The sequence below is a fragment of the Phalacrocorax aristotelis genome, chromosome 2, assembly GCF_949628215.1.
Source record: "Phalacrocorax aristotelis chromosome 2, bGulAri2.1, whole genome shotgun sequence".
NCBI lineage: Eukaryota > Metazoa > Chordata > Aves > Suliformes > Phalacrocoracidae > Phalacrocorax > Phalacrocorax aristotelis.
The window spans coordinates 20,726,894-20,752,800 of NC_134277.1; the positions used below are offsets into that span (position 1 = coordinate 20,726,894).

At 36.7% G+C, this 25,907-nt stretch overlaps 1 protein-coding gene across 1 annotated transcript in view; it reads left to right on the top strand.

The window, feature by feature from the left end:
* DNAJC1 (DnaJ heat shock protein family (Hsp40) member C1) overlaps positions 1–25,907 on the top strand; it is a 108,979-nt gene that overhangs the window by 11,957 nt on the left and 71,115 nt on the right. The window contains exon 2 of the mRNA XM_075082672.1: positions 25,798–25,899. Coding sequence (XP_074938773.1) covers positions 25,798–25,899 — 102 coding nt within the window. The remainder of the gene's footprint in view (positions 1–25,797; positions 25,900–25,907) is intronic.

The window sequence follows — 25,907 nt, forward strand, 5'->3', positions numbered from 1 at the left end:
TGTGTGGAATCACATTGACAGCCTGCCAGGTCCCTGGTGTTCTTGCAGTACTGGGTTACCTTCCTCACTTGTGGATCTGCAGCTTTGTATATAAATTTCATTCAGCAATCTCAGGTGAAAGCCATGGTCCTGGTGATTTCTTAGCATTTAATTTGTCTAGAGTAATATGTCTGTATATTTAGCTTAAGTTGAATTAGCTTCTCTTGACCTGTCTACTGCAAAGAATGTGTTAGTGTGGGAATATTCATCTTCAGCAGGAAAGACTCTTTAAATAAATTACTAAATTGCACGGCTGTAGCTTTATTACTGAATGAAACTCTTCTTAGTTTTCGTCATCAAGCAGTGTGTAGCTAGGATCCTGCTTTTGATTTAGAGAAATAAAAGCGTTTTGAAAATCAAATAAATTGCAACTCTGCTTTGCTTGGACAAATACAAAAGCCCATATTAACTAGTTAGAAGTAGTCAACACGGTTTTTTAGTTGTACACTCCACAAATTCTACTGGAACTAGCACAAAATCCACCGTGGTGTTGTTGTAGTACTTGGTCATTAGAAGGAAAAGTAGCTGCTGTTATTCAGTTCACCTGTTCTACTAACTGTTACACATATATGATTAAGCATATTTTCTTAGGAGCTCAAGCCTTGAACTGATTGATCCTGAAGGAGTTCAGGAATGTACCACCTGCCTCTGGTGACTTTGTTTTAGTAACTAACATCTCTGTTTTGGACAGTAGTTCTCTTTTCAGAAGGTAAAGTGGAGGGCTTGGATCTGTATTACTACTTGAGTTAAGACTTAAGCAGTTTGTGGTGTTGCGGTTCTCCCCCTCCCTCTTTTGACTTATGCTACCTTTATGCCATAGTAATAATGTGGATTTATTAATTCCCCAGCAAGATTCTTACTGTGCTGTAAGTTTATTGTTTTGGAAACAACGAAATTACTTTAGTTATCTTAATTTTGATGGTACCACTTACTGGCAATGTCTCTGCTCGTTCCTATTGGTTTAAGCAAAATTTTGGTATTGCTTTGTTTCACTTATATAAATCACTGTGAAAACTTCAATTTTTTAAATGTTTTCTATCAAATGCTAGCATTGTGAGGATAAAGAAGAGAGGGCTTTATGAGATGCCCTCACTTCTAGAAGTTTTTAAAGGAGAAACTTGTCAAAAATAAATTTTGCAGCAGGGAACTTGTTTGAAATGCAGGAACTTAAAGTGAACATATTAAAGCTAAAAGTATTGAATAAAATTCATTGAATTTCAAGGCTTTAGTACAGTTCTTTAGTGTAAAATCAATTTTCTCTTTCTTCTAAATAGGGTTAGTTGATCTGTTTATTGTTTGGGGGCTTGATAAACTCATACTTGTAGGTACTATCTAAAGTAATTAAACGTATCTAATCCTACCTGTTGCTTCTGTGCTGTGCGAGCGCCTTGACTGATGTCAAGAGATGTGAATTTAGGGTAGACTTGGCTCTTTGCTAACATCTACATTGCTGAAGAGATGCACTGAGAAACCAAGTTTGTGACCCCAAAGAAAAAGTAACTAGAAAAAAGTGTGGGGTAATGAAAGACTAAATCACATTGCATTGTCTGTAGCTACTATGTATTGGGTGTGGAATTCAGATGGACAATTTCATAGGAGAGGTGGTGGTGAGTATTTCCTAGTTTGAGCTACCTTAACAGTTGGACCTAGGATTGTCCTGTGTAGGCTCCAACTTTTTGTAGTGCGACAGCAAATTATATATGTGCAATTAAACATTATTTAGTGTTGCAGCTGATTTTTATCACACACGTCTTAGCTTTATCTTGATTTTTGGGTAAAACCATAATGTTTAATTCTATCAGTCCCTGAAGTTTTAAGTTTGAGTAGACTGTATTTAAATCCAAAATGTTTAGGTAATACTACATTCTCCCTATAAAACGGATAGAGTTAGAGAAATGCACTTGAAGTGAAAATCATACCCTAATAACAGAGAACTTTAATCCTGGTATTACATCTCCTAATTTAAACCATGATGCTTTAAAGATTTCAGTACAAAACATTCGTTTGCATTAATTTTGTAGTATTTGAAATCTAGAAAATAAATTGGGACACTAGTTTTGTTTAAAAAGTGCTCTTGCATAGATTGCCATTTTGCATTGCAGAATGTCAGGTTCTCTTGGAAATGTATTTGTGAGTATAAACACAGCTTAACATTGAATATGGATATCCGTGTTTTCTTTCTAAGATAAAATTTCTGTGTGTTGCCTTCCTCAAAGTTCAGATTTTTAACAACAACAACATTTTTTTAAGGAAAACTTGTCTGGTATTTAGAGAACTGTTAGCAGGGGCATGGTAACTTCTTAAATTTCTGACCTAAAGAAAGCAGAAGACTGTAGAACATGAGGTCCTTCACTTCTGGAATATAGCATCTGTGCTCTTTTTGAACAGATTAACTTGAAGACACTGTCACTGAGTTAACCAATACCCTGATAATAATGGGATGCTGTTATCCTGTCTGCTGTCGTGAGATATCAGAGCTTTACATGACAGCTGGTTAGACATGATCAGATTGATACTATGGCTAGGAAAGATGGTACTGGACTAGGTTGGTTTCTGAAATTGATTTCTCAGTCAAGATAAGATTCTGTCTTGATCAGGTATTTAGTATTTTGCAGTCCAGCTAAAACAAATATACAGAGTATTTCCCGATCCAGCTGTAAGAGCAGAACTTGCTATTAGCATAAAACCCAACACCCCCACCCCTTCCCCCAACTTGCACAAGGGCTGCTTGTGGAGTCCCAGACTGGCTGCAAGCTGTAAAAAAAGTATATATATTGCAGTCATTTCCATTCTTGAGCTGAGTATCAGATTCACAGAACAATTTAGTAAGATAATTATTTTGTTTACTCTCAAAGGCTAGCTTGCTCAAGCAGAGGTGCCTTTTGGACTCTCCACTGGCAAGGGGTGGGGGATGGGAACAGGTGGATAAACGAAAACCACAGACAAAAAAACCCTGCCACCCCCCAAAAAATTTCTGTTAATGGATTTAGGCATGAAAGTAAGAATGCCTGAAGGGATGGTATCTGGTATGGGTTGGCAAAGCTGGGAAATGATGCTTAAACTCTCATGGTAAAAACTCGTCCTTTTGTCCAGTTACACAATGAAACCAGTATACTATTTAAAGATGAGATGGTGTGAGTCCTGAAGTGGTGGTCAAAAGGAAGAAGAGAGTCCCTGAAGGACATTGATTGTTCAGATACCCTAAGAATAAAACATGAAAGAAAACCAGTGGGTTGTGAAGTGTGGGAATTAACTGACTTCCCCCCACCCTCAATACTTGCTGTTTATTTTTGTGTGACTAAATTAATATTCAAGTTGTTAATTTCTGTGCTATGCTATAGTAAGAGTATTTGAGATGATTGTTCATTCTAGAAAATGCTGTTGTGACTCTCAGCCCAGTGCTTGTGCACTGGGATCTATTGAATGTCAGTGGTAACAGAGTAATACACTGGCAGTACGCACCTTGAAATCAGGACTCATTTTCACAAAGACCTGTCTTGTAATTACTTGGTTAAGGAAAAACATCATTACAAGAGGTGAAAAAAATACTCTGGATGAGATATACTAGTGTAAAATGTATCACTTAACTAAGTGAGATAGAGTGTGTGATAGCACTTTGAGTCCCAGCATGCTGGCAAGAGGAAGGAAAGCAGGAGAATGTAGTGGAGCCAGCTTGTTCTTGCAATGGCAAGTTACTTCAGGGAAGTTTCTTATGGTCACTCTTGCCAATTGCCTAATAGCCTCAAAGTCTTCTGTATTAAATTTTTAAGGTAAATATTGAATTGGTGATTTTAGCTAAATCATTGCATATGCTCTGGTATAAATGTTCTAAATTTGTGTTTTGTTTCAAGCGTCAGTAATCTGGAAAACGTACTGCAGTTGCTAATATAACCCAAGGAAAGGAGCCAGTCTTCAAAAGAATCGTTGCTGATCTTTTGCTGACGTTCTAAGTTACATCTTGCTTATTATGCTGTCCTTTGATTTCTGTTTGAGTTGGCCCTTGACAGTTTTATTTGGATAAAGTATGAAAGCCTACCCCATTTTCTGACAAAGCCAGGTCCAGACAATGTTTTGGATGAGCTGATCTTTAATTTCTAGGCCATAGCCTTCCTTCTAGAGATAGTCCTGTCTTGACAAAGGAGGGCAAAGGCAGGTTTCCCTCCAGCGACTACTAGAATAAACACCTGTGGTCCAAAAAAGTAAGCAGATGCTTGCCATAGACTTCCTGACTACTTTGAGTTGGTTTTTGTGTTTTTTTTTTTACCCAGAAAATGTGCAAACAAAGCCTCAAAATGAATGACCTATGCTGATTGATTTTTCCTCTTCAGTCTCTTCACTCCTCTCTGGACTTCATAGCAGATTTGTTTAGACCTGCCTACCAGGTCTTCATTTTCTAGATGAGTATTTGGCAACAGGTTTACAGTTTTTACTAGCCATTACCTCACTGGGCATCATGGAAATTCTTCTTTGCCTTTTTCCCCCCAGACTAAATCCCTGCTTCAAACTGTCAATAATGTTGGAGAATGAGACAGTTACCTAAATGGCTTCTTGTTCTTTGCTATGCCTAAAGCTTTATTTTTCACCAAGAGAGCATTGTTGCTAGGACTGCACTGAGTGTTTTCCTTTAATGAGGGCAGTATCTAGGGTCCCTGGTGGCCACAGCTGAGAATTGCTGAGCTGACTGTGGTGCTTGAGTATTGTTAGGGCTTTGTAAATACATCTTAGGAACCTTCTGCATTGCCGTTAACGGTGATTGTCCATGCAGTCCCTGGAGCTAATAATTATTCTCTGTTCTTTGATGACACTTTTGATGGCGCTTGTGCTAGGTTTTTTTTTCTGTTTTAATTTTCAGAGGCTGAAAGAATGAACAGTTGGACAGTCCTCTCTGTCCTGCTCAAGTATATATGGTACTTTGCCTTCTGATTCCTCTTTTTCCCTCTTTCGTCCCCTCATTAAGAGCCATAGTTATCAATCAAGGATACTATACAGGGATATCAGTAACCAGAGAAAAGATGCGTTAAAATTTTCTTATCAGTGGATTTGATACATCCTTTTGAGAGATCCACAGTCAGCTTTACCTACATGCAAGCACATTTGGGAAAAAAAACCTAAGGATTTTTTTGTTTTGTTTTCAGATCTCCAATGTCTGCTGTTTGTCACTCTTAATCTTGGAGGTCATCTTTTCTCTTTATTGTGTGGTTGGTTTGTTTGTTTTCAAATGTATTCCTGCTGCCATCAAATTTTACTGTGGCTTCCACTGCTTATCATAAATTCAGTCCTTTCTTTCAGCTCAGGAGCTAAAGTGATCGTATGCACCCTGGTTAACTTATATTTCAGTTACTTCAGGAACAGACTCTTTGTCTAATCCCTATGCTTTCTGTAACTAAAATGACTGTCTAAAATTGGTTTTGGCTTTTCAGTTGGACCTCAAGATTGAATTGCAAAGCAACAGGCAGTTAGTGTTGCCTTGAGCTTAAAGCTGCATGTGCCTTTAGGCTGCATGTTACAGTCCCTCTGTATATTCCCTTTTTTATTCCTGCCTTTTGTTTTTTCTATATCCTCATGTGCATTAGTGCATTGTTGTTGTTGTTTTTTCCTCTTTGCTTATCCATTGGTTTCTAGGCCCTTTCCATTCAGTTTTTGGTCTCTTCTTACTCGTGTCATTTCTGAAGATCCATCTTTACTTCTGCATGTCAGTATCTGTCCTAGTCTTCCTTTCCCAGTGTTGCAGAAGTAGTAATTGTCCTAAGTTTCATAATATATACTTTTATTATTTGTGACTTTCTCCAGTCATTCTGGAACAAATATTTGATGTAGTCTCAATTTCAATATGTAGGTGTTACACCGATTATTATTTTGAAGGAGGATTTTTTACAACTGTGAAAATTGCTGGTTTAGAAACAAAGTGACTTGGGACAAGCAGGCTGTGTTCTAGGGCCAAGTAAACACAGAAGTCACATCTTTCAGGCTGAACTTTTCCAGCTGGAGAGTCTGGCTCTCTGGAGGTTGCTTTCACAATTGCAAAGTTTTAGCAGACTGCTTTGTGGGAGGCTGCTTTTCAGAAGAGAACTGCCTCTGCTCAGTTAGAAGTCGGTAAGTGGCTACCCAGTACTTACATAGTGCAGATTTAATGTGCCAGCTGGTAGGCACAGATTTTGATAGAAATAGTTCAATAGTTCTTTCCTTACCAATGAAGTATTGACAAGGTAGAAAATGTCTCTGGTATAGAGAATATTATTTTTTTCTGTTCATTTTAATCTGATAACTATTCCTTTTTCTGTTTTTGAATTTCTGAAACAGAAGTTGAATTCTTAAGCTCCATTGTATGTGCTATACTGTCTAAGTGAATATATGTCACTGTTCTGTCTAACACGGCAACACCAAGGTGTCTTGGTACTTTACGTTCTGCCATGGACAGAATACCCAATTGGAATAACTGCTGAAGAGAAAGTATAGTGAAATAAGGTTGTGTGCATGGAAGAGCAGATAGAAGAAATAAATGGGATTTCACTGTATGTATGCTGGGAGGATTATTTTAGAGATATTCCTAGTCATGGTGAAGATCTTGGGGGATTTCTGTAATTCGAAGCACTGTATGTGGGAGTGATGGGTGACTGTGGGAGTAGTTGTACCATAAGTCACTCAAGGGGTTGAAATTGAAGTAATCAAGGTCTTGCAGTCTGGCTCCATTCTGCTGTTACTTTAGTAGTTGTTTTTCCTATTTATTCGATCTAAGCAAACCCTCCCAGTTTTTTGGTGTGTTGTGTGCTTGTTTCTCTCTAGGTCACTTTTGATTGTAGAGCATTAAGACTTCTCCTGACAACAAACGTCCACAGTTGATTACAGCTGTGGAGCACAAAGGGAGAGACTGACAGAGCTGCATACTTGCTGCATTAGACACTGCTGAAGGGATGGGCTGCTGTTTTGCGCTTTCTTTTGAGATACTGCCAATAAGCAACACTAAGTCTGAGGAGACATTTGTGCCATTCCTTCTAATTATGTTACGGAATTCCTCCTAATTGCTAAATTCAATATTTTTGGAGTGCTAAGCATTACATATATTATTGCTTAAAAAATCTTTTGCTGTGATACCTTTTTGTTCTAAAAATAATGTTGGGGAATATGAATGCAGATTTTTATTCTGTGCAATGTGAAGTAAAAATGAACCTTACAAAAAGAGATTTGAAGCCGTTGCTGAATTTATTGTGGGAGACTTTGTAGTGCTGTAGAGTAGATATACCAGAACTTCTATGAAAAGAACCATAAAGATATTGAGTATATTGTATTTATAGTTGTCTCTATACTATACTGATCATTTAAGCTGATTATTGAGATTTTACATTTTTAAGTTCAGTTTTGGTTTCTTACCACTTGATGGCAGTGAAGGAGCTAGTGTTGCCAGGCAAAGGTTCAGGGCAAGAACCCATTATGAATAACAAAAGAGGAGGTACAAAGGAAGCCTCTGACATTTAATATTGTTCACATTTCTAGGTGATATTACATATACCACAAAATGACAGTAGAGGAAGGAAAGCCTCTAGATGGAGCTTCAGTACTTCCAATGGGGGAGGTTTTTATACTCAAGTGGTTTGCTTCTATTTATAGTAATTATTTCAAACAACAACTTTCCCATTTAGGAATGGAATGATCAGACATAATCAATAAGTAATGTCAGTGCTTCTGCAGTTATAAACGTACTATACTTCTTGAACAGCATGCAATTCTGACATTTTTCTCACACCTTCTGTTCAAATCCTACAGCCTCTCAACATTCTTAGAAATTCTCAGGTATTGTTAGAAATGTGAAATGTAGATTAAGGATCAGCATAATTATCCAAGCTTTTTAAAGAAAAGATAATTGGATTTTACTGGTGAGACAAAAAGGAAAACTTGAAAAATACTGTTCAGGCTCGAGACTGCCCTGCAGTATTTTCTGTTTTTCATGGTCTAGTCCCAGGGAAGAAGTGTTTGTTGTAGCATTAAATATGACAATGCATAGACGTGTGTTTGAGGCCCTTTATTAGTGAAGGTTCTTTTGCACTTTCTACACCCATGTACACCTCTTGCCAAGCTGGTATGGGGAAATGAACCATATAATGGCCCTGCTATAGTAATTGGCTCCACATGGGTGGACTCTAGGGCACAGACAAAACCTTATTTGAAGTAATTGGTGCTTTGTGTAGGTACAAGGGTCTGTACATGCAGATTTATTTTGGATCCTGGGTCAAACCTTGGCATTAGTAAAGGTTTCAATTTCATGCAGTGTCTTTGACATGTAAGTGATTTTGAATGAGTATCAAGAACATCCATGCAGATGATAGCAAGCAACTTGGACTTGTTTGTTGAAAGTAACTGCAAAATACTAGCTATCTGTATTTTTTGATTGAACACTAAACAAAGAAATTGGCTTGTTAAGTTTTGTGAATGTACAGTCTGTTACTAATTTTAGAAAATATTAAAAATGCAAATTATAAGTTAGCATAATTATTAAATATCTTAATAATTAGCAGCATTATTCTAGTTCTATAATAGGCAGTACTACATAAACTCCCAGTTGAAAATAATTGAAAATTTATTGGAGTTACCAAATATTCACCAAATATTCAGATGCCATTCTTATTTTTAAAAAGCATTCTTATTTTTAAAAAGCATTCTTATTTTTAAAAAGCATTCTTGTGCATTATTTCTAATATTAGTTGGCATCTGTTAGCCTAATTGATGGATTGCTGTTGCTCGTTTAATATAATGGCAGCCAGAGCATACTTATTGGGCAAAATTCAAGTTTATCTTATCAAATAGGTTTCAAATACATATTCTGTCTAGTGGTAGAAAGAAAGAGTTAGAAGAGTTAGAGTTGAAGCTAGTGCAGTACTTGAATGATCATTTCAGCCAGTGGAGACTCAATTGCTGGACATGCCCTTTAAGACTGTAGAATTTCTTAATCTATGGCATTAGTTCATCATGTGGCATAAAACAGTATTGAAATTAGTTTCTTGTCAATGCTGTTTTGAGTAAGATTTTTTAGAAGACAATCAAATTTTACTTCATTATGTGATATGGGTTAGCTGCGTTTATTTTAATGTCAGTGGAAAATCTTAGCTACTGCGATGCAATACAATTTTAAGACAACCTAGTGCAAGCTTTTCCAGCTGCTACTATTTGATTTAGGGGAATCTGAAATTTGAAAGGAACAAAGAAAATTATCACAGCATTTGGAACATGAAATCAATTTGGTTTGGGAAGTTAGTGTTCATCTTTCTCTGTTTGCTTGCCAGGCAGAACAGCATAATTGCCAAAAATCAGATATGGGAAGAATACATGTATTTGTGCAAAATAAATTTTAATCTTCTAGGTAATTGTAAAGAATTTTAGCCAATGTCACTTTTAAGGAAAAATCTGTTTTGTTTGGGTTTGTTTTTTTTTTTTACCTGAGAAGTAAACTTATCTAGCTGATGGGCAATTTATTCATTCAGGGATTTATGTTATATGACTGCATACAATTGTTAAATCTTCTGTTCAAGAAATCACTTTTTTCTAAAAGGGGGCGAGGCGGGGGGGGGAAAGGCTGTGGGCGTAATGCAACTCTCGCACTTCCTGAGGGGTAGTTTGTACTGAATAGTCTCTGTGTTAATCAGTGCAGTAGTAGCACTTCCCCAGATGCAATGTGTTATTTTTATTTCTCCTTATCTGGCTAAAAGTTGCAGATAATAGTAAAGGTCTCAATTTCTAGGTTTCATCTCTGTTATAGACAACATTCATACTGATCTTTTAAAAATTGTGTGGCTTTTTTATTTCACTGTGCTAACACTTGGGGTCCTTTTTGCCCTGAAATTGTCTTTTAGTTATATCTTTATATTACCTTTATCATTAAAACTTTGAGGTTCGTTGATGGCATTATAAACGTTGATGGCATTTTTATTTATCCTTGACTGCTGAGCAAATCTCAAACAATTACTTCCTGTTTGGGTTGAAGGAACAAGTGAATTCTTGGAAAAGGCATAAAATTGCAAAAATTAGCAGCCAATATATGGAGTCAATTTCCTTGAATACTCCTAGATTCACTAGTGATGTGTATTTTGAACAAAGAATTAATTCCATATCTGTAAGCAGTACTTTGTCATTTAAAAGTAAAAATGCCCTACCAGAACTGAAGACTTGATGCTATTGTGGAGTTCATTTTTACCTTAGCTTACATTTTAATAGTGATGGAAGAGATTCACTAATTAAAACTACTGAATTAGTGAAAATAATCAGAAGTTTCCCTTCTGTGGATAGATCTTCTAAACAATTTTATTTTACTTCATTAGAATCATAGGAAAAAAGCTGATTAAATTGATCATATAAATGGTGTAATGATTAGCAGTTCTTGTTGTAATGTTTAATGAGAGCAGAATAAATAAGTAGAACTTAAAGTTGCTCATAAATTAACTCTTCATGGTTTTGTTTTATTTTGCCATAAGCCAGCCCTTCAGAATTAGAATTTCATTGTGTTGCAACTCATTAATGCAGTGAGCAGCAAGATTTTTGTTTGTGTGCCCTTATTTGATATTCACCTAAATTTCAGAGCCAATTAAAGATTTCTGGAGACTCATGCAGTAAAGAAAGAAAGAAAAAATCCTCTTTTGTTGTTTTATCACTAAACCTTTTTTACTTCTTGTGTCTGGTTTTGTTTGAACCTCCTGTTAATGATAATGATTAACTGAACAAATATACATGACTTGTTGTTTTAAAAATATTTTTCTTTTCACTTTTTTGTATAACTATTGATATAGAAATATGGAAACTAACTACAGTTGTATCTTGGTGGACTGTATCCCAATTTCCTTTTGTTGTTTCCTCATTTTTGAGTTGCTTCTCTCCCCTTGATCTTATCTAACATTATTAGTTGAAAAGAGGCGGGTGGTAGTGAAGACTTTAAAAAAATTTTGTTAGTGTCTTTCAGGTGATGAACATTATGTAAAGTATGTATGCATATGGATTATAATTTAGATGGCCTTTACACACAACACATAGGTTAAGATGATTATGGAAACTGCCCTCGTTTCAGTTTTCCAAGGAACGCTTGCTATGCTAAGAATCCTTTATAAACAAGACTCTCTCATGCAACTCTAGATCAATATAAACAGAAAGGTTTTCTTGGGTAAGATAAACTGTTCTCCATATGTAAAGTTGTCTTGTTCATAAAGGTGCCTGTAATTTTTCAGTTCATGGATATTTAAGTCTGACTAGATCTATAAATATTATTGAATAAAAGCTTAGCGTGCCTGTCAGTTTATTTGGGAGCATAATTCTACCAATGTTTAGGCAGCAGTCATATTTGACTCCCATGTAAATATCTGCATGAGTCCTAGGATTCCTGGAAACTTGGGGAGTTGGAACTTTAATCTTTAAAACAATGTTCTTTAATTGCATACAAATTGTGAACACCCTATGTGGGAATAGTATAGTTCTATATTTTAAGGTAATATTTTATTCTTACGAATTTCAGGGAAACTACATCCAATATAAAATACATGAAATATTGTTTATGACTAGAAATACTTAGGTTCCTGTTTGTTTGGTTTTGTGGTGTTTGTTTTGTGTGTGGTGTGGTGTTTTTTTTTTTTTACAAACTTGGATTACTCATGTTTGTTAAGCTTGGTGGAGTTTGTCTTCCAGGGTATATAAGGCTTTTTAATTCTTAGTTAAATGTTTTAGATTAAATGTGGTGGTAAAGTGAGATGGAGCTGATACAAAAGTATTGCAAGTATGTCTTGTATTGATAAATGCTAACAATGGCATTCACATAAGCAGAACAGTTCTGGATTATCTATAACTTCTGAGAATGTGCCTCTCAAATTATATTTCAACAAAATTCCAAGTAATTTGGGTAAAAAAAAAATGGTTGCAGTCATTTGTGGTCTGAAAGACATCTCCATTTGTGCTTCTGGAGTACCCTCACGTGTAGACAAATTCTACTGAATTATTAAGGAAGAATTTTGTTACACCATAACAGAATTGATAATTAAAATGCTTAGCCAGTTTCTCATGTGGCTGCATTATTTTTAGAATCTCATTACTTCCATTATACTTGAGTGATTTTGCAAGGTGCTGGGTCTTGTGCTTCTTTGTCTTAGATGATAAAAATACATATGCCTTGCAGAAAGTGCTTTGTAAATACTTCTGGGTCTTTTGAGACAAAAAAAGTACACTTTCCTGTAAGAGAATCATCAGTTGCCTGGACACTGTGTGTTTCAGAACTGTCTGTCTACACCTGGACTCATCTGCTTGTAATACGTGCAGTCTCCTTCCCCTTCCTAATTGATGCACTCAGTTTACCGATTTCTCTCTGCCCTTCTAAAATGGTGTGACATACGCTGTTTTTTAGTTCTGTGCAGGCACCAGTCTACTACTGCATATCTCTCGGAAATGTTACACTTTTATTGTTTTAAGAAATAATCAGTTTTATGTTATATTTGTGTTAAGATTTGTAATTTGAAATAGGCAAGCTGATGACTAGCCATATTCTGCAATTTAGTGGAGTCTGTTAGAATCAAAATGCTTCTTCAGAGAGCTGGGGTTTATTTGAAGGGGGGGAAACAACACTGCTTGTGAGTTAATGTTATGAAGCAGGTCTGCATTGCTTATGCAAATATTTTTTTTTCCTTTTTGAATCTACTTGTTTCTCTCTTTTTTTGTACAACAGCCATGTACCTTAATATTGTTTTTAAAGACTAGTAACAAATTTCTGGGACTGCACACTGTAAAATTAGGGAATGTCAGTTTTCAGAATGTCTCAAATCTTAATTTGGTTTCTTTGTGCTTGTTCATTGTGATGATTTTTAATTCACTACATTATATTCTACAGGGTCTTTACTTATTCAGGCTCAGGGAGAGATCTGGCCCCAGTGCAGCTTCAGGCTTATGTATTGAAAGAGACTGTTGTCTGTAAAAACTGTTTAACCTGTAGATGTTGAGGGTATGTAGAGAGTGGGGGAGAAGATTGCAGGGGAAAAAAAAATGGTTGCATGGGTAAGCTAGTCAGACGAAAAGTGCCCTTGAGGATTGGATTCTGTTCCTCTCTGCCACAGAATTCCTATGTGATGCTAGGCAAGTCGTTTAAACGAAACTTTTCCCAAGTGGTGACTAATTGATTTGAGTGCTCTGCAATTCTGGTAGCATAATTTGAGATACTAGGGGCTTATATGCAGAAATGCTGAGGGTTTGCAGCTGCAGCTGAAGTCGATTAAAGTCTGTGCCCTGAATGTATGGAATGTTGTTTGATACTGAGCACTTGGAAAAAATCGTATCTGAGATAAAATTAGCGCCTGAGATTACTAAAGATTTTGCCTTAATCTGTACCTCATTTTGCAATCTACACAAAAAGGAAAGTAATGCACGCTTGTCTCTTAAGATATTACAATGGTGAATAATATTATTGATGAACTCTGATGCCATTGTGATGGGCTTCAAAACAAATAACCACGGCCTCCAAACGTGTTTGAACAGCATGCAGCTAAGAGCAGATGAGGCCACACATGAACAAATGTGTGGAGAAAAATACTGAATAGCTGCTCACTGGGTAAGCAGTCATCTTCTGTATGTTGCATAAAGACAAGAGTGGCAGGAGTAACGATGACAGATTGTAGTTCCTATTTAGGGAACCATCAAGTTCCTCCCAAATCTCCTTTACCTGTTCAGAATACTCATTATTGTCTGTAGCATGTGTTATCTTTATCATATTTCTGTTATCCTTAAATATTTAAACAGTAAGTTTGTGTTAGATTTAATTAAACTCAAATCTTATCTTTTAACAGTCTCTTTTTTAACAGTAGCTTCTCTTGCTACTTTAAAAAAAATCTCGCTTGATTCAAAGAACAAAAATAGAACTTGACCAAAAATTTTTATCTTTTTGGTCTGTTTGCCAACAGCGTGCTCTTTGTTGACATTGCCACAGGGTATACAGCTTCCACTTCTGGCATCTGCCTAAAGTAGGCTCAGGGTTTGTGTGGGACTAATTGGAAGAGGGGAGCTAGATGAGGAAATGTACTAATTTTAGTCCCCTTCTTCCTTTCTTTCTGCTTCCTCAGTTTCTTCACCCTGCAGTAAATATTTCTTTTATTTTGGCCAGTGGTACTTATTTTTTCAGAAAGTTTTGCAATATTTCTGTCACTACTGTTTTGTGTTTGGGGTTTTTTTCCTTCAAAAAACCACAAGTTATGAGAGGAGGAAATTGCATCTGATGGAATCCTTTTTCATTTCTTGGATTTGATTCCATGGCTGGGCTTATGAGACAGAGGGAAATGTGGCTTTGGCCTGTTACTGATACTTGCAGGATTGCCAGTAACAGAACGCTTTTTTTCCAAGTAGTAACTTGTGGATTTGCAGTTTCAGTCCTTTCTTCTCCACCTGTGTCAAAAGCTACCTACTAAATATATTCCTGCTTGTCTGTTGATCTTTCTTCTAGTATTGACTTTATAACTTGTAAACTTGGGGTAGAGCCCATGCTAGGATTTATTTGTGCTTTATTTAAGTCCCATGGTCACAAAACTTTTCCTGTAGTTTTTGCATTTGAAATATTCTACATTTGTCAGTGTTTCTGCTTGAGGCAGTAGGACCACAGTTTTATCTTCTGACTTTCACTGTTATCTTTTGATGCTGATAATCCTGTAATCCCATGTTGAGAGGCAAGTAAATGAATTGGTAACAGCCACTATCTTCTGCAGTCGGCTGAAACAGATTTCTGGTAGCATAGTTAACGGCATGTAACCTGTGCCAAGTTTTTATTGCTGCTCACTCAACTGCTGATTCTTCTTTTTCACAGGCATAGAAAAAGGCATACTTTTCCTTTTTATTTTGGTCTTCTCTCCATTTGCAGTGTTTGTCTTGCTACCAGCTCTGCTCACCCAACATTGTACTTCCTGCAGTTGGCTATTGCTCTCTGTCCTGCTCTGAACTGCTTCCAGACTGAGGAGCTATCCTTAAAATACAGGTGTCAGAAGAAAATTCCTCTTATCTGTTACTTCTACTTGCGATGGTGGGGAAATGAAAATGGGGATGGAGGAAGCAAGAGATCTCTTCTCAGCTGTCCAGTTCTGACTCGGTTGTGACTTGAAAGCAGGTCTCTATGGGTGGATGAGAAATGATGGGAGGCAAATACGCTCCGTACAACTGCTGCCTTTTAATATCAGTAGCTGAAAAACTGACCTTACGTTTGCCCCTTCACTTATTTTTCTCTGAGAAGCAGGGAGCATTTCCCAGTCTTTTTCACTCATGACTTTAGATGGAGTATTGGGTAAGAGCTATTATTTTGCCCCTCTCAGTCCTCTGATAGTGGTGACAGGCTATTTAGCTTCCCAGCAGAAAAGGCTAGCTTTTGCTGAATTATTTTTATGTCTGCATAAAGAGAGGAGCAGGCACATACATGTGTTTGATACCCACCGCCTTTTGTAGTGATGAGGTTATTGAGTGTTGCCCTCACCTAACTGAAGAACGCTTAAAGTAGATCGGGAGAAGTGTTTACTTGACATTCATCTCAGCTTTTTCTCTGTGTGCAGACCTGCCCCGTCTCTTCTAGACTTGGGTTTTCAGAGCATCTGATTCAGCTGCAGCCTTGCTGTGGATATTGCTGTGAGAGCAGAAGCTTGGTATGTGCTGGCTCCACAAGCTGTTCCTTAGCTGCTTCTGTAGGGGGATGACCTGTTGTGAGGGTCTCCCAGTTTGGGTAGAGTCTGTCTTCTGCTCTTCTTCCAGCTCTTGCAGGCCAAGAGGGAGGCAGTTTATGGATCAGTATGAATTACTCCCCTTCTTCCCTCATGCAAGTGATGCTTCCAAGGTAGTACTGGAAGAGAAGAGCAGTAACTGCTTGCAGGGAATGGCTTTATGAAAAGCAGGGGAGTGATCTTTCTGCCTCTTGCTTGGGCCTTTGTGGTTCAGTTCAAACGTTTTGATTTGAAAAACATAGAGGGCAATTCAGGGAACAGTGTGCCACTGTGTGTAACAGTATCTGCTCACAGCTGCCATAAATCTTGAGAGGCAATTATCTTCCTTGAGGATTATTTGGCTCATTCTTACTAGAAATAATGTCAGATAAGCATTTTTAGTGAGTGTAATACTAGTTTTCCATACAAAATTGCTAGTGAAGGGGAAGGGCTATCTTCAAGTCAGTTCCATCACAAGTCATTGCATATATGTGGCTTTTTTAATATGGGTATGATTTTTAAAATTTAATTTAATTTAGCTTTCAGTTGCTTATAAGTTAATTTTCTCTGTGAATTTTAATTGATGGTTCCCCATGCCTAACTTGATTTCTTTATCCAGGTACCTTTGAACATTGGCTGGCTAATTTATGGCTCATGCAGGTTTTGCAAAGAGTCTTTTGGGATGTTAGTGTCCCCTGCCTTCTGCCCTGGCCCTTTATCAGATTTGCCATGTTTTATGCCATCAAACTGTGAGTTGAGGTGGTCAGGCAATGCTCAGAGGGTCAGCTTGCTTTGTTAGGAGCGTGATAACTTTTAGCAAAGTGGTGGGCCGTAGTAGTAGGCAGTCTGTTAAGCTTATTGGAGTTTAACTGAGATGTTTGTTAAGTTTTAGGCTGGTATGTGTCTTACACGCAGAAATTTTTGCTGATGCTGGGATCTGTGCTCCAGGGAGTGATGGAGGGCATTCCTATATTCGTTCAAGGAGGCTATGTACTAACTCAGCAGTGAATTACTATATAGGTAGTGGCATGTTACAACCTCCCCGAGGTCTTCTGAGTCCCGAGGTAGTAATAGCTCATTAAAATGGTAGTTAATGAGTATAAAGGGATCATTATGTGACTCTCCTACATGATGGGTAGGGCTAAATCCTAACTAGTTCGGTAGAAACTATATTCTAAATAAAGAAGAAAACTGATAAATGCTGCTGATAGTTCTTTATAAACCTAGCTATTTAACTTGATGCAATTGAAAAAACACTCATAGAAAAGCATTTTGAATAAATTAATACAGGTTTGTAAATGTATTTTAGGGCTTTCAGAGGCTTTACTATCCTATATAATCTCAAAATTACCACAACATAATCTGTAATGAAGCATCTTTGATTAAAAACACACAGCATTTTGCCACTTCTGATCAGTTGGGTTTGAAGTTTAGAAACCAAAACAAAACAACAAAAAAAAAGAAACCACCAAAACAACCAAACCAAAACAAAAAAATAACCATGTTTGTGGAAAACATAACCACCTCACACGAGATCTTTTTTTTTTTTGCCTTTCATTTAACTATGGTTATTTTCTGGAGAAAGGTATTAAGGATTTATCCAAACTGAACAATGTGGATTTTGTGGCAGTGAGATGAAAAACTTCTTGATCTCAGTAAATGCTTCATGTCTTATTCCAGGCTCTAGAAGGACAAACAAACAAATGAAAGACTGCAGGCTCAGGTACACCTAGATCTTAAAGCTCAAGTTCAGTGGACAGGGCTATTTTAAAGTGTCCTTAAACTAAGAGAAAATAACATTGGTTCTGCAAAATGAGTCCTTCAGAAATATTATAATATGGTACAGAAGCTAGGTAAACAATAGGAAAAGGAGGGTGGAAGCAAATACAAAAGAATTTGTAAAAATATATAAATATATTGTAAACATTTAATAAATGTAGATACGATTTTAAGAGAGGTGCTCCTGCTTTCAGTCATAAATGCAGAAATTATGACTGCTGTTCCTGGCTATGGTTTACTACAGCAGCTCCACCATATCCTCATTTAGGTGTATTTGTTGCAGGAATTAAGTATGTATTTATAATAAACTAAATGCAGAACCCTTTTTAAATGAATTGTTTATTTTTAAAGAAGTTTTAATGATATTTGTAGAAGTTCCTGCTTGTTTTTCTTGTTCAGGTTAGTCCTTATTTTCATCAGACATTCTCAAGGAACCTTGCTGATAATATATCTTCCATATAATTTTTCAAGGCTAAATCTGATAACGTGTGGAGAAAGTATTCTAAACTCAAATTATGTGCATGACTTATTAGCAATTTAGTTCCTGTGAATATGTTGCAGGATCAGGAATTTTGTAGGGTAATATTTTTGTCTGAGAGCTGTAGACTGGAAATCTCTGATGCAGTAGGCAGATTTTCAAGGGAACTCTCTAGAAACAATTTTCTTTAGCCTATAACGGAATACACACAGGTATATATAAGTATATACAACTGTCTATATTATTAAAAAAATATAACACACAAAATATGTAAGCAATAAATGTAATATTATAAAATAGAATAAAAATAAATACATAATAGTGCTTTTGGAAAAACATGTGAAATAAAGGATACCTACTCATGCCTTCCTTTTGAACTACCAGAATGAAAACCTAAATGGAAATAAATTATAAAAGTAGGCAGGATTTCAAAATAGTTAGTATTGGCTTGAATAATGTCCTCAGCTGTTGATTGATAGCTTTTCTCCATTTTGAATTTGAAAAGTAATTCTAAAAATGTGAAGAGTTAGTGTTCTCTGCCTCTCAGAGACAAAGCTCATGTTATGCATGACAGTGCCCTCTTGGGCAATCTAATTTTTCCTAAATAATCAGTTTCTGAAAATCTAAGTAAAAAAAGGTAAAAGGCTAAAATAGTTTCAACAGAAGAAAAAAATTACATGTAAATACTGTTGTTCAAATAGGTCAAGAAAACCTCAGCCCGTGTAATTGTGCACGTGTGCTGAGGAGAACACTTTTTAGGTTTCTCAAGCATGAGGCAGCAGAATTTTCATTCATTTGGCATGCTAGGCTGAAAACAGAGTCTTCTTTCATTTGACACACTCCCCTGGAAACAAACATGCCAGTGAAGGGATTGTGCCTGTTATCAGAGGCTCACAGGAATACATTGTGCTGGTTTGTATTCATTTTCATTTCATGAATTGCTTTAAAACTTAGCAACATAAAAAAGCATTAAAACACCTTTTTAGCATTATTTTTAGTTCCTATGTATTTCCCTGCTGTGCTGTTATTCAGTTTAAATCAATGGAATGTTAAGAGACACATGGCTCGGTTTGCAGCAGAGCAGATCTCCCCCCTTGCTTGGGTATACTTGGAGCATTCATCTGTAGACAAGCAGCAAATTTGAGTTTAACTCATTTTACATCCTTGAAAAAGATGAGTGTCTTAGAAGTTCAGTAAAAATAAAGGTTGAATTGAACAAAGGTTATGCAGCAAGAAATTTAAGCCAAAACTCAGCTGGCATCTGTTAACTGTAGAAGTTCACAGGTAATGCTTGGTCTTCTGGGAGACACTTGCTTTTCTTTTCCTAGAGTTATATTCTTCAGGATTGCCAGCAGGTCCTTCCCACCTCTGGAATTTGCTGCAAGACTATTTCCCTCATAGATGTTTTTCCAAGCGCAGACTTGGCTAACTCAGGTGCACTTCTTGGAACAAATGGTCATGGTAGCTTAAATTAGGACCAGCTTGTAGTGGATGTGTGTGAAGCAAATATGGGAGTAGTAGTATTTTAATCAAGTTTGATATGGGTGAAGATTAATTTGTTTCCTAGTCTTGTGTTCTTGCTGCTGTTATAGGAGCAACCATGTTAGATGTGGTTATGTCTGTTTCATGTAGCTGTTGCTTTTCATCTTGCTGCTACTGAGCAATTTTTGCATGTAGAAACAGCATGCAGGTGTGATTTTCTTAATTATTATTTTTTAAAGGGAAATTACATTCTGAAAAGGTGTTTGAGGAAACAGGGATGCTCGTGATTGTGCACAGAAGACACGTATTGTGACATTTAAGGCTGTTGGTACTGGGGGAGGTAATTTTTTCGTTTATCTCTGAGAGTCTTATTTGCTTTTTTAATTATTTTTTTTTAAAGTATAAATTCTAGAGCATACGCAAGCCATTGAATTATACAGTTTTGGTGGAAAGCATCCAGACTCAGAATGGCCTTCAAGCAGGTTGAAGAGGTATGTGTCAGCCTATGCTGAACCAAAGTGAGGGTGAGAATTGGGTTGGAAGAAGAGTCACAGCTATATGGTTTCCATCCTAAGAATTACCTAGAGAAGGGTGTGGAGAAACAGTGGTTGCTGTTCTGTCCCAATATATAAGTGGGACACTTAGGAGGGGTCACACTGTGTTCCTTGATATTGCTCAAGGAATGACGACTGGGGATGCTTAATTGTTGGCCTGCAGTCATGTTTGTTTGGTCTCTGACACTTACGAATATTAGATTTCTGTGGAGTTTGCATGAAGATAACCAGGTAGAAAGTAACATGTTGACGCAATGTTTAATAGACAGCTGTAGCTTCTGTCCAGTTACCTGCTCCTGCTTGTTTTGTGAATTTTTTTGGGGACAGCCTGTGCATCCTGCAGTTTCATATCATGGAAGAAAGATATGTGATTGTGAATTTACAAAGCTTGCTTTGTTTCTTTGCCTGTACCATTCTGCTTTAACCTCATGGCTACCAAAAGGAATTAGTGACTTATACCCCTTCTACACAGAAATTCTGAATGGATGGTCAGAGGACTGGGAAGCCTGCCATATGAGGATAGGCAGGGAGCACTGGGTTTGTTCAGCCTTGAGAAAAGCAGGCTCAGAGGGGATCTCATCACCATGTACCAGTACTTAAGGGGTTGCTGCAAAGGTGAGGGAGACTCCCTTTCTACAAGGAGTCACATGGAGAGGACAAGGGGGAACGGACACAAGTTGTTCTTGGGGAGATTCCGACTGGACATGAGAGAGAAATTTTTCACAGTAAGAACAGTCAGCCATTGGAATAATCTCCCCAGGGAAGTGGTTGACTCTACCACATTGGACACTTTTAAGATTCAGCTGGACAGGGTGCTGGGCTATCTTGTCTAGACTGTGTTCTTCCTAGAGATGTTGGACTAGATGATTCCTGAGGTCCCTTCCAGCCTGGGATTCTGTGAATATTTTGTTGAAGAAACCATATACATTTGAATTGCTCTTGAATAAAAAAAAAACAACCCAAACACAAGAGTTATGTACGTTTGATTTATTATTTGGGAAGGCTGAAAAAGGCCTCATGAAGGCTGGCCTGTGCTGAGGTTGTTTAAAGGTATAAGGTTCACGCTTGAAATACAGTCAGCTGGAGCTCTCTACAATTGTCACTTTTGGTTGCCATATAGCTTCAGTAGCACGCGCTGTGGAAAATTCTACAGTTATTCAGCAGTGCTGCAATGAGGAGGATATACTATTGTCATTACCTTTTCACCCATTAACAAGTTGATTGGACAAACTGCAAGTGAATAGAAACGTGGTTTCTATCTGCGTACTTGGTTCTCTGAACCACGTGCCTTTCCGTTGCTAGTAAAGATAATGCCACCTATTTGAAGACATTGGCAGGCATATTTAAAACCCAAGATGAATTGAGAACATTTACTGCGTTAGAAGCAGTTGCTAAATTGTAAGTAACTAAGTCTTGTTGTATAACTGCATTGCACTCAAGGGAACAATTTAGGTTTTGAATTGTATATGTTGGTAAGTGAAAACTATGTAGACATTGATTATTTTTTCCCCTTGACCTAATCACTGTTTGCCTATGGCAATATCTGATGTGTTATGTGTTCACCAAGAATTGTCTTGGGATCACAATGAGGGTTTTTTTTTTAGCTTCATTAGTAATCATAGTTACGTTAGGGATAGAAGACAATGGAGTAATATACTTGTGCTGTACGACACCAGTTTTTCTATTTATTGTAAAGGTGGGAGTGAACTCTGTACGTGGGACTCTGAATTTGTAAAGACAGAGGAGGAGACCAGATTTGAATCTGTGTGCATTTTCAGCAAGAATTTAATTTAAAAAAAAAAAAAAAAAAAAAAAGAAGGCAAATACCTGTTTAGGTTATTTATTTTTATGTTGTGAAAAAAAACCCCACCTTTCTTTGTTTCTCCTTATGTATTTGAAGTTTAATGGTAGAACTTTTCTTGGTAATACTAGAGAATATGAAAATGATGCTGAGTGAAATAAAATTTAGTAATGTGTTTTTCATTGACTGAATTGAACAAGCTGACAAAAATAAATGACACAAATAATGAGAAGAATGTTTCCTCTTCTCCCCCATGCTGGGAATCTGATGTGTAGCACCCTTCTGACAAAAATTAAAAATTCCAACAGACTACCTTAAGAAATGTGTTCAACTTATGATATACTGTTGATTCCTTCAAATGGCGATTTTGTTTTTGTGCTAAAGTACTTGTTTGTAGTGTAAGGGATTACATTAAAGAATGTAAAAGATTGAACTTTTAACTTCTACCTAGAGGTCATATAACTAGATGCATGGACACACTGCTTGTTCAATAAAATGTTAGCAATTAAAAAATTCCCACATGAATACTTGCATATTTGCATGCATAAGAGGCCAGACTGTGGCCTACCTAAGTATAGGCTTGCAGTTTGGTATTTCTGAGAACTAGTTCTAGCACAAAATACCTTTTCCATGTCTACTATGTGCATTTTTTCCAGTTGTGCAGATGACAGCTGGCAGTTTTTATTTTAGCTTAGAGCATTCATTTTGCATTATCTTTTAATATAAGTGCTTATGTTACACTTTGTTTTTCAAAATATATTTGATGGAGTATTGTTTTTTTTCCTCCTGAACATCAGTGACTCATATGAAAGTGGACTTTGATGCTGCACATGGAAGTGTGTGCTGTTGTTGCAGCAGTAAAAGTCGTTAAGTGGAAATGTGTGTGTAAAGAGATGTTCAACCTTGGAAGTATGATGGGACAATATTGCTATGAAAAGATGGGTATCAAGAAGTAGGGTGATGCGTTTGGTGTTTGTATCCACATGAGGGAGACAATGTGACAGGCTCATTTGCCTTAATTGGTGGCAAAACTTGCCAACCGGAAGCACAGTGTTGATGAAATCACTGAATGCACTAGCTGTCTGTAACATTACCAGCTCCTTCTGATATTAACTGATAAGCCTATACAGATTTTATTTTTCCCTTCTTAGATGTAACCGAGATTGAGATTTCTGAATTGTAAACTACGCCATTCGATGTGTCTTCTGAGCTTTTTCTTTAAAACAAACAAAACCTTAGTGTGGTCATGGCTCTCCCTCTCTAATCTTTGGACTTCTGCCCTAATATGTAAAACAATATCTTAGTCTGTAGAAAATGCTGACTCTTAACTCAGTGTTTTGTTGCTCAGCCTTTATGGAAATGTTACTGAAGGTGGCCAACAGAGTCGGTTAGCTATAAATGAAAGTCTCTTAGAACAGCTGACATCAGGATGTTTCTTTATTAGTAGCTTCTTTAGGGTCATACGCTGCTAGGAAGTTCTGTAGTGGTGAGAGGCTTTTCTCAGAAACCAACCGCTTCTGTTCAGGGCAGCTCCTAGAGGATCTGGAACCTTGCCTGAAGATGCCTAACGTTACCTGTAGGTAGCATTAGCAAAATGTTTGGAACATACAACATTGTCCTGTGTTATGTTTGACAGTATGGTGAAGAATCAGTTAGGAGACAGACTTGTAGAAGTTTATATGGACCAGTTGTAATTCAATAATTTACAGCAACATCCCATATTTAATTAATTACTGGTATTGTTGTCCCCATTTCAACCTTTTGGGGGCTTAGTTACAATTAGCTGATATTAGCTGATAAGGTCACTTTCATGGTTTAGCTAAAACCATGGCCAGTAAACTATTTCCTACTTTTATTTGCTATAGTAGTGTTGAAATATTATATTCTGTTTGAAGACAAGCCCACATTGTTTATAAAGTGGCTGACTGGTTTGGTAGTTGAGGGAAAACAAAACAATCTCAAAATTATTTCTGGTAACTAAGATGAACAATCTAGTTTTGTAAATTATAATTTTTTTTCAACTTCCTAAGGTGAAGCAACATAATATTCTTTCAGAGTTGACCTGGGATCTCTGCTTAAGCATGAAACAGATAAACTACCTTTTGTCCTTATCTTTTACACAAATAATCATGCTGCTTCCAAAGAAAACTAAAGTTTAAATTGTTTGGGTACAACTGAAAACACTAACTTTTTTGCTTGTTTGTTTGAAGTAATTACAAGAATACCATGGCATACCTCTGTAATATGCTTTTATCAGGTTTTTAACAGTTCATTGGGAGCATTCCAATAATACTACCAAGCACATCTAAATGTGTGGTTTATCCCAAATACACTCTCTGGAGGTACTAATTTCTTGAGGTTGTCATGATCTCAATCCTTAATTTTTAAAAGATTTATTTACTTTGCATTTTTACATTCACTTAATATAATTCTATTAAGCCTACATCTAAAGAATTTAATGTTTCATTGTTCTTAGAATAGATATTTAGTCACTGTCTCTTCCTTCCCCTTAACCAAGAGTTAAAAATAAACCTATAAAACAATGGCAGTATGAAAAAACTCACTAGCAGTAATCAAGCTGGAAGCAAGCTGGTACTTAACGAGAGGAATTCTGCTTTTGTGTGCACACACCTTACAAGTAGCTGTTGGAAAATTTAAAAATTAAAAAATGCATATGCGGTCTTTTCCGGAGAAATCTTCCCTGTGAGTAATAAATGCACCTTCCTTTGACAGACAACAGGCTATGGAAACTTCGGTCTTCCATTAGGGGATAATACCAGCTTCCTTAAAATACAATTTCAAAGCTGAATTTTCTCAGATTCTGCATTTCCCCCCATTTTATCCTTTTCCCTTTCCCCTCCTACAGTCTTTCTCTAATATTCACTCCTGGCCCAAACTTGTATACAGCATTATATTATAGCCTCGTGTTATAAAACTGAAAATTCTAAAATGAAAATAATGATTTGTAATAAAAAGCCTGACAGACTAATTACAGTATTGCATTAATTATTATCTTATTTCAGCTCTGTTCCTCTCACAGCTAATTCAGGTCTGGGTTTTGGTGGTTTTTAATCCCTATTGACACTGTAATGTTGAGAGAGAGAGAGAGAAAATAGCCTGGGGAACAATATATATAAAATCAAGAAATAAAAATTGTCAGGTAAAGAGTTGATTTCTAAATTGTTGCCTCGGACATGTTATTAGTAGAATGCAAGTACTGTTAAAATATGATGCTTTGTGGATCTTCTGGTGAGTGTAGCACCTATATACTATAAAATAGAACTCTTGAAGTCTTCAATTTCTGGATATCTTGATAGCATGTACTAAATAGCAGTCATTAATTCAGAAATGTGTGCATTTTGCAGCTAAGTTGGTACATCATTGATGCATATTACATTCTGAGTTTTATTTTTTCTTGCAAAATGTGTGCAATTCTTAAAATGATTAATGTATAGATTGATGTCAGTGCTACAGTATAGCTTCAAGACTGCAATTTGAAGCTACTTTAGAAAAATACAGTTCTTTAGGCATGGTGAAGCTGCAGTTGAATGGGAGTCCTATTAGCGGTGAATTACATGTAAATATTAATAAGGGAAGAGTTCATAGCAAGTCCTGATTTTGGGAAATTGAGCATGATAATTTGCTGAAATGAAGTCTTTCTTGATGATGCCGATGCAATAATTTTCAGTTTTAATTTGAACTTTTAAATGGTGCAGAAAGTGCCCGGGTTAGTTTTTAAGGAAGAAAGTGTTTAGAAGTTTTGGCAAATATTGTTATGGATGTATGGTAATGAAGTAAGTTAAGATGAAAGATGAATTGGACTGAATGACTGTTCAGTCATTTAGTCTGGGCTAGTTGCACGATTTGGTTGGTAGATGTCTCAGGTTATGTTGCTTTAGTTCCTGCACTTGGTTGGCTGTCTTCACATCTTGACAAAGTTCTGGGAATTAGTTTCTGACAGTTTGCTTTGCTTTCTTTTTTTAGGATGCTTCGTCTGCAGACATTCGGAAAGCGTATCGAAAGCTTTCACTAATTTTACACCCAGACAAGAATAAAGATGAAAATGCAGAAACACAGTTTAGGCAAGTAAGTGC